General features: G+C 42.5%; 1 protein-coding gene across 4 annotated transcripts in view; it reads left to right on the top strand.

Annotated features, from left to right (window-relative positions):
- Positions 1-570: 570 nt before the first annotated feature.
- The window catches only part of tmem248 (transmembrane protein 248), a 68,289-nt gene continuing 51,836 nt past the window's right edge, over positions 571-17,023 (top strand). For 2 of the 4 annotated variants that reach the window (XM_062485533.1, XM_062485534.1), the window contains exons 1-3: positions 1,457-1,480; positions 11,308-11,466; positions 11,665-11,957. In XM_062485533.1, the coding sequence (XP_062341517.1) occupies positions 1,472-1,480; positions 11,308-11,466; positions 11,665-11,957 (461 nt within the window). In that variant the 5' untranslated portion in view covers positions 1,457-1,471. Of the gene's footprint in view, positions 749-1,456; positions 1,481-11,236; positions 11,467-11,664; positions 11,958-17,023 lie in introns of those variants that run through there. The other 2 variants (XM_062485536.1, XM_062485535.1) reach the window with 2 other exon arrangements.

Raw genomic sequence — 17,023 nt, 5'->3', positions numbered from 1 at the left:
AGTCTCAAAAAATAAATAAATGTGGCATTAGGAAATAAATGTCCCATGAAATAAATAAATGTTGTTTTTACAAAAACGTCATTTTGAAATAAATAAATGTATTTATTTATTGATGTCGGTAAATTGATTCAGCTATATAATTAAATAATGCTATATTTATATATGTATTGCCATCTTTTTTTAATTTCAGAATTTATTTCATAGCCATATTTATTTATGTATGTATTTATCTATTTATTTACCTATTTATTTATTTATTTAATTTTGACTAACTCGGCGTTCCATAAAATGTGTGTTTGAGTTACTAAAATGAAAAAACGATATTACGGCCCTATTTTACTTTTGTCAACACGGGTTGCAAAATGGAAAAACCAATGGCCACAAGGTACAGGGAACCACAAGGTACAGTACACGGACCCGCTTGGCGCTATACTGATTATGTATTGGCAATTCGGGTGAACTGACAACTGGAGAAAAAGCTATTGATGTGAAGAGTTTAAATGCTTACATGTTTTAACATTCAGGTTGCTCTATGGCACTAAAATAATGGGAAGCAGTATCAGTAGTTCATTTAAAGTAGAAACTCCAACTGTCCCCGAGCCCCGGCCTTTAACGTACTTTTCCTTACCGGTAGTGCGACTGACTGGTGTGGTGCTTGCTAGCTAGCTAGCTGGCTAACACATTAGAGTAGCCCGTGACAGGATACATCAAAACAACCGGTTTCGTCGACTCGTATGCAGAGAAGATGGTGAGTTTAATTCGCTTCATTTTATGAACGATGACGAATCTCATTTTTATCCTCGCCTCTACCCGGCTGTTAATACCACTGTTATAATCACTAACAAACGACTTTTTCTCCTGTTGTGTTGACGTTGTTAGCTAACCGTGTAGGCTTGTTAGCTAGCGAATTTAGCTAGTCAAGAGACTAGTTATTTAAACTGGTAGTCCAGGTAACTAGCTACTGTAGTTTAGAGCTTGGACGCGTTAGCGTGAAAAGGTAAGAAAGACGAGCTAGAGGTAGAGAATTTAGCAAGAAAGTCAGGGTTCAGTTACTCAGCTAGTGAGAATTAAATTATAGGTGGTGATCTACTTTTACAAAACAATTATGCTGTTTTAGCAAGCTAAGTTATCCAGTCAAACTAGTAGCCTAAGTAGTTTGGATAGCAATTGAGCGTTCGTTCAGTTTGCTACAGGATAGTCAACAGTACTCTACAACCCCTTGTATTTCAAGTATTTAATTTCACAGATGGTGAAGTCACTATGCAGGTCCCATTGCTACAGTGCAAGTACAGTGAGCTTGGAGGCCATAGCTAAAAGCAATTAATTTCCTTGTATGCAAAGAGAAAGGAAAACAAAGAGCTATTTTGTCTGGGAACGTGTATATTCTTTTGGCAGCCGCATTAAAGGCTCAGTGATGTACTCACGCACTACTGCACTATGGAGCTATACGAGATGTGTGTTCATCTCTTTGATGAAAAAGGTAAGCAGAGGCTCCAATTACTTCATGCCTTTACCTTGTGTTACCTTTGGGTCATTGTGATCCTTCACTCATTGTGACCCACCGTCCTGTTGCGACAATTTTACCTAATTCAAAAATAAAGTGAAGCATTTTCTTTTGACCTTCGCGCTGTCTCAGACCCCCCACAGCGCAATGGGTAAAAGAAAATGCTTCACTTTATTTTTGAATTAGGTAAAATTGTCGCAACATGACGGTGGGTCACAATGACCCGAAGGTTCACAATGACCCGAAGGTTCACAATGACCCGAAGGGTTAAACCACTTCCAACTACTAGGCAATTCTCCAGCCATGGTAGTATAAGAGCCTTTTCCGTGTGGTGTACATGCATTCACTGTGTCCCTGTGGAGTCAGTCAACCATGTTGCTTCCTATTAATCTCCTGGCAGTGTCTAGTATGGAGGACCAAAGTTGCCATATTTACAAATGCCATCCATCCATCATCTTCCGCTTGTCCGGGGGTCGGGTCGCGGGGGCAGCAACCTAAGCAGGGAGGCCCAGACTTTCCTCTCCCCGGCCACTTCCACCAGCTCTTCCTGGGGGACCCCGAGGCGTTCCCAGGCCAGCCGAGAGACATAGTCCCTCCAGCGTGTCCTGGGTCTTCCCCGGGGCCTCTTCCCAGTGGGACGTGCCCAGAACACCTCACCAGGGAGGCGTCCAGGAGGCATCCTTATCAGATGCCCGAGCCACCTCAACTGGCCCCTCTCGACGCGGAGGAGCAGCGGTTCTACTCTGAGCCCCTCCCGGATGACCGAGCTTCTCACCCTATCTCTAAGGGAGAACCCGGACACCCTGCGGAGAAAACTCATTTTTCCCGCTTGTATTCGCGATCTCGTTCTTTCAGTCACTACCCACAGTTCGTGACCATAGGTGAGGGTAGGAATGTAGATCGACTGGTAAATAGAGAGCTTCGCCTTTCGACTCAGCTCCTTCTTCACCACAACGGACCGATGCAGAGCCCGCATCACTGCGGACGCCGCACCGATCCGCCTGTCGATCTCGCGCTCCGTCCTTCCCTCACTCGTGAACAAGACCCCGAGATACTTGAACTCCTCCGCTTGGGACAAGATCTCCTCCCCGACCCGGAGATTGCACTCCACCTTTTTCCGGTCGATAACCATGGCCTCAGATTTGGAGGTGCTGATTCCCATCCCAGCCGCTTCGCATTCGGTTGCGAACCGCTCCAGTGAGAGCTGGAGGTCACGGCCCGATGAAGCCAACAGGACCACATCATCCGCAAAAAGCAGCGACCCGATCCTGAGGTCCCCAAACCGGACCCCCTCAACGCCCTGGCTGCGCCTAGAAATTCTGTCCATATAAGTTATGAACAGAATCGGTGACAAAGGGCAGCCCTGGCGGAGTCCAACCCTCACCGGGAACAAGTTCGACTTACTACCGGCAATGCGGACCAAACTCTGGCACCGGTCGTACAGGGACCGAACAGCCCCGATCAGGGAGTCCGGTACCCCGTACTCCCGGAGCACCCCCCACATGAGCCCCCGAGGGACATGGTCGAACGCCTTTTCCTAATCCACAAAACATGTGTAGACTGGTTGGGCGAACTCCCATGCACCCTCCAGAACCCTGCCGAGGGTATAGAGCTGGTCCACAGTTCCACGGCCAGGACGAAAACCACATTGCTCCTCCTGAATCCAAGGTTCGACAATCCGACGGACCCTCCTCTCCAGCACCCCTGAATAGACTTTCCCAGAGAGGCTGAGGAGTGTGATCCCCCTAAAGTTGGAGCACACCCTCCGGTCCCCCTTTTTACAAATATTTGTAAAAATATGATTAGATATTTACAAATGAATGAATGAATACATTTGTGTATTCATTTATTCATTCATTTATTCATTCATTTATTCATTCATTCATTCATTCATTCAATAATACATTGTTCCCAATATGATAATGAGAGGAGGCCAGTAGGCGTGGAAACTGACGTTCAGACATTACAATCAATCCAGAGCCATAGATTCAATCTAGCTCATGCCTGGGACACACTGGCTGCGAAGCGCCCTGAAGCGCCGCGAAGCACCACAATCGGCTACGAATGGCGCGATGCTGTTCACACTAGACGCGCATTTCTCCACGCTGGTCACCAAGCCTTTCACCTTCTCTGAGCTTTCCTTTTTTACATGTAAAGCTGACATGGTACATAAACATGACATAGGCTATATTTAGGAAATTTGTTGCTCCAACAACCGTTGCAACAGCATCCCATTTCCAACATAATGTGGCAACATTTGGCTTTTTGTTGCCGTAGTCTTTGTAAAATACGTGCTGTGGGGCATACAACTCCATGTAGGACTAAGCTACTTCTCATCTTCGATGATTAACTTTGTGTCGTCAATCTTCCGAAATTTCTCTTCTGCTTGATTGGGGGCTATGACAGATCGTCTATCTCGCTCTTAAACACACTGTTTAGAAACAACGGACCAATATGTTAGCTTGACAATCAACGCAATCAACAATCAGAATTTTTTATTTTAAAATGTTTACATTTTGAGAATTGATCGAATATCATTTTTAGCGGGGTAAACACATGGTTGGCCGGTCAGCGTAGTGAAGTTGGGTGTTAAGCAGTAATGTAACGCATTACTGTTGATAACTTCAGTAATTGCATTACAGTTACTAATACAAAAATGTCTTGTGTTACTTGCATTACTGCGATCTGCATATCGGGAGGAGAAAAAAACAACAAATCAAACTTCCCTTTACAGTAGGCTACGTGTGTTTGCTTAACACTCGTCAGTTGACTTGGCCCCAGAGTTCAGGAGGCGAAACAAGAATGCAGGGCTCAACATTAACATTTTTTGGCACTGGCCCCACCGGGTCAGTGGGTTTGAAACTTACTGGCCCCAAGACAGTTTTTACTGGCCCCCCCTCCAAAAGTTGTAATTTATCATTTTTACAACAAAACCAAAGACTTATAAGTTGTGTTATTCTGTTAACATGTTTAACCATTTATTAAACACATCCTGGATATAAAAAGAACAAAAATGAAATCACATTTTCGAAAATTGTCGGTGCCTCTGTAAAAATATCCACTTTTGTCTGCTTTAGACGGCAGGGCTCCAGACTAACTTTTTCCCTTGGTTGCACTGGTGCGCCTAACTTTTTTATTTAGGTGCACCAGCACAAAATTTAGGTGCACACAAATTTTTCCTTGCGTCGCCACAATTTCAAGGTCACCTTTTTATCACGCTCCATATACATTCATATATATTATGTAAATGACCTTAAACAAGAATAAGGTGTAGGCAAATATTGGTTTTATTTGATGCACAATTAAACTGTATATAAAAATATTTTAAGTGCTTCACTGAGCTTCCAAACTAAAACATTGCAAGCAAAATAAAACATTTTAAAATAGAAAGTGCTACTGTTTAAAAGTGCTTCCCTGAACTGAGACCTAACATTTCATGGCTCAAAGTCTTATAGCGGGTCCCCCCTTGCTGTCGCATGCCCTTCAGATGGCCAACACCTGTAATTTGGCTTTCTTGCCCTTTGGCCTTGGCTAAACCAGCTTGCCACACTCTCCCTAGCATCAACATCCTAGCTCCATGGGTTAGCACCATGGCCCAGCTCCGTAACTCAGGGGTGGGCAATTAATTTTGACAAGGTGCCACATGAGAAACCTGAAATGTGTTGGAGGCTTGAACAAGTGCATCGAAATCTGGCTGAATGTCTGAGGTGGATATGCGAAGGACAGCTGACAGGTGATGATCCGAGTGTGCAAACCATCAGCCCGCGCCGACTGAATCAGTCAAGTTCTTATTATGTCCGCGTTAGTTTTTTTCTTGAGTCCCTTAGTGCCGATTCAAATTGTAATCCTTCAACACAGCGACCTGTTCTCCAAAACTAAGAACACAGCTTTGACTTTGACCTCAGTAAACAGATACTTAGAAGTCCATGTCTTGTTAAAAGCTCTACATTCTGTATCAACCTTTCATTTTTCATTTTCGAGGGCTAACCACCTAACTCTCCTGTCGGTGAGGTTGCGCAAGCGCACATATGTAAATTGCCTGATCACTAGTGTTTCAGGACTACATATTTACAACCGCTCAACACATTTATTTATTTTTAATTTTAGATTTCCCTCACGCGGGCCGGATTGGAACAGCCTGTGGGCCGGTTGTGGCCCTGCGGGCCGTACAATGCCCAGGTCTGCCATAACTGATTCTCTGGTGCTCAGGTCGGAGAAGAAACAAACGCTTCGTTCCTGGAGAGGCAGCGGATGCGAGGAGGTTGGGTGCACCGGTGCGACCTAGTAAAAATTTTAGTCGCACCCGTACAAATTTTGGTCACATATGCGACCAAATTTGTCGCACTCTAGAGCCCTGGACGGTAACATACGATAGACGACACAGTGCATCTTCGTTCCATAAAAAAAGTTGCTTCCGTTTGAGCTCGTAGCTCTACTTTGCTGCCATCTTCACTTTATTGTCTCGCGCCAGTCTCGCGCCAGTTGTTAAAAAATGTATCGAGATGAGAGAATTACAATTTGACAACCAGTTGTCACTCACTACTCAACTCTTGATTTGCCAACTGTGCGCCCCACGATCTGCAAAGTTATTTATGCATTTAGCAGATAGCAAAACATATGAAGGATGTTAACTTTTACAATGCAATTTTTTTTTTCAATCAATAATTTGCAGTGGCCCGATCGGGCCAATGAGTTGCTAGTTTAACTATCCCGACGTTGGCCATCGGGCCATCGTTATTGTCGAGCCCTGCACCTTCTGTTTGGAAAACCTTCTCCAGAGCTGCATTTTTACGCCTCTTACGTGCTTTAGCTATATTTGTTGTGTTGGTGAAGTTACTGTAACACCCTTGTGAAATCCAGAATTACCTAGCATAAGGTTCTTAGGTGCTGAATATAAGTTGAATCTTTCCACTGCTTTTTCTCCAAGAATGCTTTTCTTGCTGTCAAAATGTTCCAATTGCATTGAACTCTGAACAAACTTGGACCAACTAGCTTCAGTAAATGGGTAGATTAAATATTTTTGTTTGCTATGCATACAGCATGATTGCAACTACATGTGGCCTTGAATACACTGCTAGCAATACAATTATTGTGCACATGCGTGTATTATGCTAATGAGGTTCGTTTTCCAACTTGCCAAGTGTACAGAGATGTCAATATGTATTGATAAGTGTTACTGATGTGGTATACCTACTCTTGGCTCATTATAATTACGTATGTCATTGATTCATGTCATTATTATATGTTTAGGAGACACACACTTAAAACAATACTGTACATTTATTTACATTTAGTCATTTAGCAGACGCTCTTATCCAGAGCGACTTACAGTAAGTACAGGGACATTTCCCCCGAGGCAAGTAGGGTGAAGTGCCTTGCCCAAGGACACAACGTCGTTTGGCACAGCCGGGATTCGAACCAACAACTTTCTGATTAATAGCCTGACTCCCTAACCGCTCAGCCATCTGACCCCCTATTTGAACAATGTTCTGCACATTTCATTATCACTTAACTGTTACTTTCTCTGATGACTAATAGCAGCGCAATTATATAACAAATATGCTAGTTGAAGTGGAATGTTGCAATGTTTCTTTAGAGAATACCTTAAGTAGGTATTTGTTTTACTTTTTTCAATACATTTGAAGCCCATTCACCCACTGACAATATACCGGCTCACCAAAATGCAGATGTGAATGTTTACTTCCTACTTTACTCTCCTTGAATATCGGGGTATACGATTGGTGGATTTTATGAAGGTGTCATGTATATGAGCTCTTATTGGATGCGGACCATAGTTAAAACACGTGTCAATAAAGAACTGGACATACCAACACATTTTTTAAGGGTTGTAGAAAAGTTTTAAAGCGATACAGAAAAATCCAGCGCCTCCATTGCCAGGGATTGTTCAAATGCACGATTTTGAGCTTCAGCCCATCACCTACTAGTGCACACGCAAACACAAAAACAGTTTTCAGAAATCTCCACTCTGGCCGGAGTTTTTAGAAATGATCGTTTTCCATGATAAAACCTCTGTTTTCGTGTAAATGAAAGGCCAAATCGCATTAAAATATGTGTTTTTCTTTGGTGTAAACGGGTCTCAGTCATGCCTGCAATATGTCGTTAATTGCAGCCAAAAGAGGAACCCCGGACTGGTATTTCATTCTATACCAAGGCTAATTAGCCTTTAGTCTTTTGGTATAGATTCTCCTACTATTGTTATAATGGATGATTGCTTGAAAAGCATCTAACCCTCCAGGGGCCCGTTCTCCGTCCGTCGCTAACTCAGTTAGCTGGATTTGTTTGTTGACGATTTGTCATTATCTTGGATTGTTCGGTTCTTCGAAGCTCATCCTGGACATGCTGTCATAGCAACATGTCCGTAAGCTTAAACCTGCTCGGGAGCAGGTTTATTTTATGTAAACACGATTAGATTGAGGCTTTACAAGCAGAGGTGATACAGGAAGTCTGTCACAAACATGTCTTGTCCGTTTTTACTACAGGAACCTGTTGCAGAAGGTGCAAGAATAATTAGCAGAATTTAACATGAAACCGAATTAATTGCTCATTGCGTGATAGATAGGCTCCTTAAGCACAGCGCTATATGCTAGCCTATACTTTTTCAGAGGATAGCCTATCGTTTTTTTGTGAGGGTGTCATTTACATAATAAATTTGTTGAAACCACATAATATGACATTAAAGATGGTAAATGAAAATATGAAAGTATGAAAATAAAAAAAACATAGGCCTAGCTTACTGTAATAAGCGATAAAACATGTGGTCACTCCTCTACATTTAATTTGGTCTGCTACTTTTTGCCAGCCCTCTTTCTTGGATTTTCAGACTTTGAGGTGTTCCCTGGCGTTCTGATAAAATGTTCAAATTCGGAGTAACCTTCGAGCAAGCTGTTGCTCTGTTGGCTCTGTTGCGGAAAAAACTGGGCGCTCATTTTGGCCACGGTGAGCAGCCATAGACTTATGTGAGCAGCCAATAGCAGCGTTGCTGATCAAGGTTTCTACTATCGATACATACCCCCATTTAGACCAACGTATAACTCAATCCAGCTATACTAATCATAAACAACAAGTGTGTTCGAAGAACCGAATTAGCCAGATCATGATAAACAAGATGATGTCATCTTGGATGTGTCATTTGATCTCGGATGTAATAAGCGACGTACGGAGAATGGGCCCCAGGAGTCTCTATTTTTGTTGCTGTTGTCATTGTTCTGTGAGAATCCTTTAAAAACGAAAACTAGTCAGTCATTGTTGAGTTGTCGTTCTTCGAGGCAAACCGATCAACTACATCCTCATACATCTGAACAAAATTTGTTGACTCAGTACTGCTCTTCTGCAAACCATGAAACTGTCCCCTGTCTTCTTGTTGTTTCTATGGGCCAGACGACAAGGATGGTCACAGAACTTGACTTATTTTATTGAGCCATCTTATTATGTACCACATACATACTTTATTGTATCCACATACTAATTACATCAGTATGTACTATACATGTTATAGCACAATACATTACACCCTGTGTTCATGCAAGGCTCGACAATAACGATGGCCCGATCGCCTGGGGCCAGTAAAAAGTAACGTTGGGACAGTTAAACTAGCAACTCACTGGCCCGATCGGGCCACTGCAAATTATTGATTGAAAAAAAATTTGCATTAGAAAAGTTAACATCCTTCATATGTTTATCTGCTAAATGCATAAATAACTTTGCAGCTCGTGGGGCGCACAGTTGGCAAATCAAGAGTTGAGTAGTGAGTGACGAGTGGTTGTCAAATTGTAATTCTCTAATCTCTATACATTTTTTACAACTGGCGCGAGACAATAAAGTGAAGATGGCAGCAAAGTAGAGCTACGAGCTCAAACGGAAGCTACTTTTTTTATGGAACTAAGATGCGCTGTGTCGTCTGTCGTATGTTCCCGTGTAAAGCAGACAAAAGTGGATCTTTTTACACAGGCACCGAGAATTTTTGAAAACAATCCCTGACCAGCCATGCTAGCCTGGTTTGCGGGACAGCTAAGCGGATGGTTGACAATCCATCTTCCAGGCCGTTGACCATGCTGGTCAGGAATTTCAATGCAGATGCCCATCGTGTTATTGCACGACTTATAACAACGGCATATCACGTAATTAAGACGGGCCAGCCGTTCGCCTCGTTCCCCCGGGCTATTGAACTGCAGCAGAAGAATGGTGTCGACTTGGGTTCTTAGTATCATACTGATGAAATGCTATGGAAGCTTTTATATATTAGCTTTGAGGGACCAAAGGTTTCAGTTTCAACCAGACAGAATTGTGCATAGATGACTGTCAGCAAGGAAGAGAGCACGTCATGTTTGAGATTAAAAGTCAATTGTTTTGCTGACTATTACCTTTTTATTTTTTATCACTAGAAATGTGATTTTCTTTTTTGTTCTTTTTATATCCAGGATGTGTTTAATAAATGGTTAAACATGTTAACAGAATAACATAACTTATAAGTCTTTGGTTTTGTTGTAACAATGATAAATTACAACTTTTGGAGGGGGGGGCCAGTAAAAATTGTCTTGGGGCCAGTAAGTTTCAAACCTACTGGCCCGGTGGGGCCAGTGGCAATTTTTTAAAATGTTGAGCTATGATGTAAGGCTAACATAATCGAATACAACGCGTTGAAAACGATTAGCCAATGGTGTGTCAAATACCGCCTACCTATTCTTGATTGAAACATCTCATTAACATATTTAGATAAATAAATACAGGAATGAATAAATAAATGAATGAATAAATAAATGAATACACAAATAAATAAATACATGTAAATTATAAGTAACTATTGATTGACGATTGTGCATTAATTAATACATTCATTCATTTATTTCTGTCTAAATGCATGGATGTGGACATTTATTTATTCATTCATTCATTTGTAAATATGGCAGGTTTGGTCCTCCATAGTCTAGAGCTCATTATCTTCTCCAGTTAGCCTTAGCAAAATGCCTCTGAGTAGGGCTGTGCAATTTGACAAAAATCTCATATACTGATACCACAATATGGCATGTTTTCTGTTAATTCAATGAATAGTTTATATAAAATGACCACATGGAAATGCCATTTTCTTATAATTTTTTTAATTATATACTCAACAAATAAAAAGTACTCACTCATATTGGATTTTTTGCTTTTTGAAGGCTAAAAATTGCAACCATTTTGGTTGCATATGCTCCCAAAATGTAATCTGTGCGACCTCAAAATATATTTGGGAGTGTAGCAGACTACTTTTACATAATTCATTGGACAGGTTCAAATGGACACTGCACCTTCTAAGGGCACAGTGAGTTATGTTACGTTGTGGCTAGCTAGCTAGCTACATTTTCTGTTCAAAAAGTATTGTCTTTGTAGGCCTTCTTGCATAAACAACACACAAAGTTGTGTGACCAAAGGGAGATGTTTGCCGACCTGACGTCTTTCCAAGTCCACCGTTCTATCCAATGTTACATACCTAATTATACGTCATCTTTAGATTCTTAACTTTAATGCAGATTTTAGATTAGATGGTTAATATTAGCCGTCAATCACTTCCTTCCACTGCACTTCGTAACGAGTGGGATTTGACTATATAGCCTAAACAATATAGCATAATAGGAAAGTTTTTCTATTGTCAAACAATATCATCATATCGTCCAGCCCTACCTCTGAGTAATTCTAATCATTGTCCCTGTTAATATGTAGGGACAAACGTCTGGTTGAGATTTGTACATGAGATAGAGCAGGTCATGTGAGAGATTCTTACATCAATGGTGTGTGTGTGCGCGCAGGTGTACTTGTTAAATCCCCTGGAGAATCTGAGGAACTACATAAATAACCGCCCACCGCTGGTCATCTTTATGGTCAGTGTGAGTGCTGTGGCCATCGCCTTCCTAACTATCGGCTACTTCTTCAAAATTAAGGAGATCAAATCCCCTGAGATGACTGAGGTAGGGAGAAAGGATGCACTACCGACCTTGCCTCATTGCAAAATAGTAAACTCAGCACAAATATGATAGTTTTTTCACAATGTGATATGTATAACCAGAACTATAGATGGACAGCATCATTGAGTGTGTGTGTCTTCTTGATGTATTTTGATCATTATATCCTGAGATACTTGGCATGACGCACTTTTCCACTTCCAGGACTGGAACACCTTCCTTCTACGCTTCAATGAGCTGGATTTGTGCGTGTCGGAGAACGAGACGCTCAAGCATGGTCTGAATGAGTCCACTACGTCAGAAAGCACAGTGGTGACCAGTGGGCAGGCACGCTCTAGCACTCACGCCCCGCCACTGTTGGACGACTCGGGAACCATCAACATCTCAGTGCCCATTACCCTCACCCTGGACCCTCTGCGGTCCTTTGGGGGCTACTCCCGCAATATCACCCACTTATATGCCACTGTGCTGGGCCAGCAAGTTGGCTTGACAAGTAGGTTTGGTGTTGTGTTTGCCTACTAAATGGGCAAACATAGACTTTGGTTGTATGAGTGGTATACATTTATCAACACCTGCATGAAAGAATATATCCTTATCTATTTAAAATTATCTAAAGTCACTTATTGCTACCTGCTCTGCTAACTCTGAAAAGTAACTGTAAAACCAACTAAATGCAAGGTAACCATTTCTGTGTTCAGGTAAGTCATTTCCTTTTGATGTTGCAATGTTGTTCATGGATCTATTGGTTTTGATTTATCTTCCTTGATTAGTTGTAGCCCAGGGAGCTGACAGTGCTAGTACTGTATAGCCAAGTGACCACTTATACAGGATTTTCTGTGGGATCTATTGTGTGTACTCTGTAGGTTGTAAATTGCAGGATAGAACAAAATGCTGTTGTTCATGGCTTGAGTTTGGGGGTATTGATGTCTGTCTTTTTAGGGGTTCATGCCCTTTTAGGGGCTGAAGCCATTGCTTTTGTGCAGATTTTTTATTAGGGGTTGGGAATCGAACACATAAAAAGACAGACAAACATACCCCCCAACTCGGGCCATGAACTGTACTCCCCTAGCAACTGCATTTTGTTCTATCCTGCATTATTATTGTTAATTAATATTAACAATATATTATATATAATAGAATTAATGATATACTATTATTATTAGGTGTGCTTGCTCTCAGCAAGATCACCTATTGTTATCTCACATATCTAATAATTGGGTGAGAGGCAGTTAGAACCGAAACTGTACAGTACTGTAGCTAGTGGTACATGCCAGTGGAGCGAGTGGTACGTGACAGTGGCTAGTGGTACGTGCCAGTGGAGCGAGTGGTACGTGACAGTAGCTAGTGGTACATGCCAGTGCCTCCACTGGCACGTGACAGTGGCGTGCCAGTGCCTCCACTGGTACGTGACAGTAGCTAGTGGTACATGCCAGTGCCTCTACTGGCACCTAGTGGTACGTGCCAGTGGAGCTACTGGTACGTGACAGTAGCTAGTGGTACATGCCAGTGCCTCCGCTGGTACGTGACAGTAGCTAGTGGTACGTGACAGAGCCTCCACTGGTACATGACAGTTACTGTTCTGTTGATAGTGGTATGCAAGTGTCTCGTGGCAGTTGCATTGGGTGTCTTGCAGCTTTTGTTTACTGTCGTGTAACTGCCCCGCGGCCATTTTAGAATAGAATTGTTTAAATATGTGTGGCGGCCTGCGGAAACCCGTGGATGTCGCGGCCGCTCATTGTTGTCTATAAGCCATAAAAGATCGAAAATCGTTTTCTGTCAATATTGAGATTTTTGATGTTTTGTATCGTTAACACCCTAAACTTACATTTACATTTATTCATTTAGCAGACGCTTTTATCCAAAGCGACTTCCAAGAGAGAGCTTTACAAAGTGCATAGGTCACTGATCATAACAACGAGATAGCCACAAAACATTGCGAGTAGCCAAAACATGAAGCACACATTGTGAACAACCAAAGTAAGTGCCAAAGGGAAGAACCATAAGAGCATGTAGTTAAACAAGTTACAATTAAACAACATGAACTGCTATAAGTGCAAGTGTACCTGTGGAAAAAAAAAGACAAGCAACAATAATAAAAAACTATATCACAGCGAGTACAAACAATTTTACATCAGTTAGCACTAACCACAAGAGCAACAAGTCTCTGAGCAAGAGTCATTGTGATCCTTGAGGAAACTAACATCGGGTCAAGCGAACCATTCCTAAGTACCGTTGTACTCCCGGAACAAGTGCGTCTTGAGCCTTTTCTTGAAGCTGGAGAGACAGTCAGTGTCTCTGATGGAGGTGGGGAGTTGATTCCACCACTGGGGGGCCAGACAGGAGAAGAGCTTGTGTTGGGACCGGGCGGTCTTGAGCGGTGGGACCACCAGGCGGTTGTCTGAAGAAGACCGTAGGTGACGGGTGGGGGTGTAAGGCTGCAGGAGAGACTTGATGTAGACGGGTGCAGTCCCGTTCACTGCTCGGAAGGTCAATACCAGGGTCTTGAATCTGATACGGGCCATTATAGGTAGCCAGTGGAGAGAGATGAGGAGCGGGGTAACATGGGAGCGTCTGGGTAGATTGTAGACCAGGCGGGCCGCTGCGTTCTGAATCCTCTGAAGAGGGCGGGTTGCACATGCTGGGAGACCAGCGAGCAGCGAGTTGCAATAGTCCAACTTGGAGAGGACAAGTGCTTGGACTAGCAGCTGGGTGGAGTGCTCAGACAGGTATCTCCTGATCTTCCGGATATTGTAGAGGGTGAATCTACACGACCGGGAGACCGCAGCAATGTGGGCCGTGAGGGAGAGCTCGTCGTCCATGGTAACCCCAAGGTTCCTGGCAGAGGATGAAGGGGTCACCGTCGCAGATCCCAGGGTGATTGAGAGATCGTGGGAGATGGTACATTACAAACTTCATTGTAATGTACAAAAAGTATATGATTACTTATGAAAAACTGTTTTTGGACATGTCAGCTAGCAAGATTTTCAAGCCATGTCAAATCAAATGCTTAATTTGCCTGCTCTTTTGAGTGCTGCAGCAGCCCATAACAACCGATCAATGAAATAACTTGCTGAGAAGTTATTAATGTAGCCTATACTTAAACTGACATTTACATTCACAACGTCATTACGAACAAAAGGATTTTCTCCCATATCACTTTTTGACACAGGTCGACTTTAAAATTATGTAACTTGTGATAAAGATATCTGAGTGATTTAAACAGATTTGTATCCAGGAGAGTTTGTAGTTTCCAATATGTATAATACCCAGAAAGTACATTTGCAATCATAGGGTGTCATTAATTGACAAGGTTCTTCATATGAAAATAATTAACTATTATTAACAACTATATTTACTCAGAGTATCGAAATGCAAATGTAGGCTACCTATATTGACTTCAGTTATTACAATTAATGATATACGCCACTAGGAGGCGCTGATAACAATGTGCATTAGAGACGAGAGTCTACAGCGGTGGCTCATGTGCACGCTTAAATTCAGTTACTCTGAGTAAAATAATTTGTTACTAATTCATTACGTGTGTACAAGTCTGCTTTACATTACAGTCACACAATTACACTATATGCAATATAATGTTTAAATCGACTACTTTGTATGGTGAGCTTGTAGTGAGACATCAAAAGTATGGTTTGGAGTCTGTTAGCACGAACAGTTTAACTTATTTTTTTTAAATAAAAGTTTATAGCCTGTTCTCCTATTCTAAAATGGCCGCGGCGCAGTTACACGACAGTAAACAAAAGCTGTAAGACACCCAATGCAACTGCCACGACACACTTGCATACCACTATCAACAGAACAGTAACTGTCATGTACCAGTGGAGGCTCTGTCACGTACCACTAGCTACTGTCATGTACCAGCGGAGGCACTGGCATGTACCACTAGCTACTGTCATGTACCAGTGGAGGCACTGGCATGTACCACTAGCTACTGTCACGTACCAGCGGAGGCACTGGCATGTACCACTAGCTACTGTCACGTACCACTAGCTCCACTGGCACGTACCACTAGGTGCCAGTAGAGGCACTGGCATGTACCACTAGCTACTGTCACGTGCCAGTGGAGGCACTGGCACGTACCACTAGCCACTGTCACGTGCCAGTGGAGGCACTGGCATGTACCACTAGCTACTATCACGTACCACTCGCTCCACTGTCACGTACCACTCGCCACAGTACAGTACAGTTTCGGTTCTAACCGCTACTGAATTGGGTGTGCTTTGGCAAGGCACAACCTATATTCTCTCTCATATATACTTTTTTTTTCCTTAAAAATGTGATTTTGTGCACTACATTGACAATGTTCTGCACCTGCATCTGGTCCTGATTGCGTTAGTTGTATCCACGTGAACGTTCCGTTTGATGGATTAGGTATAATAGACCAATTATTTGTTTGTAAACATTCGGAATGCGCGCGCAATGTGGCTGAAGAAAACCGGGAAAGGATAGCCTTTATAATGGCTAGAGAAGTACACAGATTATACAAATAGTTTGATTTAAAAAGACCAAAAAGGTCGATGAGGACAGCCTTTAAGAGAGAAAGCGATTCCCCATTGATCTGTCAGAATTTTGATTTGGGTTATGAAAGTCTTGAAATTTGAGTGAGAATGTCGCCCGGTAGACCACATAGTCTTAGGCGGCAGCCATGTCTTCACGTCATGTCACAAAGTTCATAATTTTACAGTTTTACAGTCAATTCTACACCTAAAAAGTCGAGCAGGGCAGCTTTCAAGAGATATGGGAATTCTGCTTTTAGCCAGCTGGGCCGATTATTTTCGTGATTTGTGTAAAACTGGCAATTTGAGTGAGACTGCGTCCCCGTTACACTGTTTTGACGTCGTTAGCCTCATTCAGACTAGGGTCGCTCACTGGCAGTGTGCACAATGTTGTATTTCACTCCATTCTACACTATAAATGTCAGGGAGGACTGCCTTTTGTAGATACAAGCCTGCTGAAGATGGCCAGCATCTTGGATTTCTTTAACCAAGCCTGTTTCATTCATCATTTGCCTGAGAAAGCGACCTCCGTTAGCCAGGCTAGTTTTGCCCGATCACTTGCAGCTATTTAAAGGTATCGGGGTCAAGTGACTTTTGTGCATGGACAAATGAAACGTAAATGTACTTGTCCAAAGGACATGTGCCTCAAAAAGTTAATGTCAAGCCCTGAAATCCAGTGGCCAGAGGTATATGATGACCTGATCGACACTCCAAGTGTATTATACCCGGGAGAAGTTCGTCTTTTGCATCTTTTTGTTAATGTAAACAGAAACATGTAAACAGAAACATTTTTGAAAACGATCTTGTGTGTACGACTATATTTATGAAAACGGAGGGGCAGAAATATTTGTTTCTGTAAATACCTGGCTATTTGTAAACGTGGCCTTAATCTGCTAGACAAGTGGGTTCCCCTTCGTTCTTTTGGTGAGCAGTCATGAGCCCTACTTACCCGGCGTCATGGAGCCGACCAGCTAAATAGTTATTTAGCACTTCCTAGATTCAGACTTAGCCCTGGTAAATTGTATAGCTAGCTAACTACTACATTTCAG

Source organism: Osmerus eperlanus, chromosome 19, assembly GCF_963692335.1.
Source record: "Osmerus eperlanus chromosome 19, fOsmEpe2.1, whole genome shotgun sequence".
Classification (NCBI taxonomy): Eukaryota; Metazoa; Chordata; class Actinopteri; order Osmeriformes; family Osmeridae; genus Osmerus; species Osmerus eperlanus.
The sequence above is the reverse complement of the archived record's forward strand: the minus strand, read 5'-3'. Positions and strand labels throughout refer to the sequence as shown.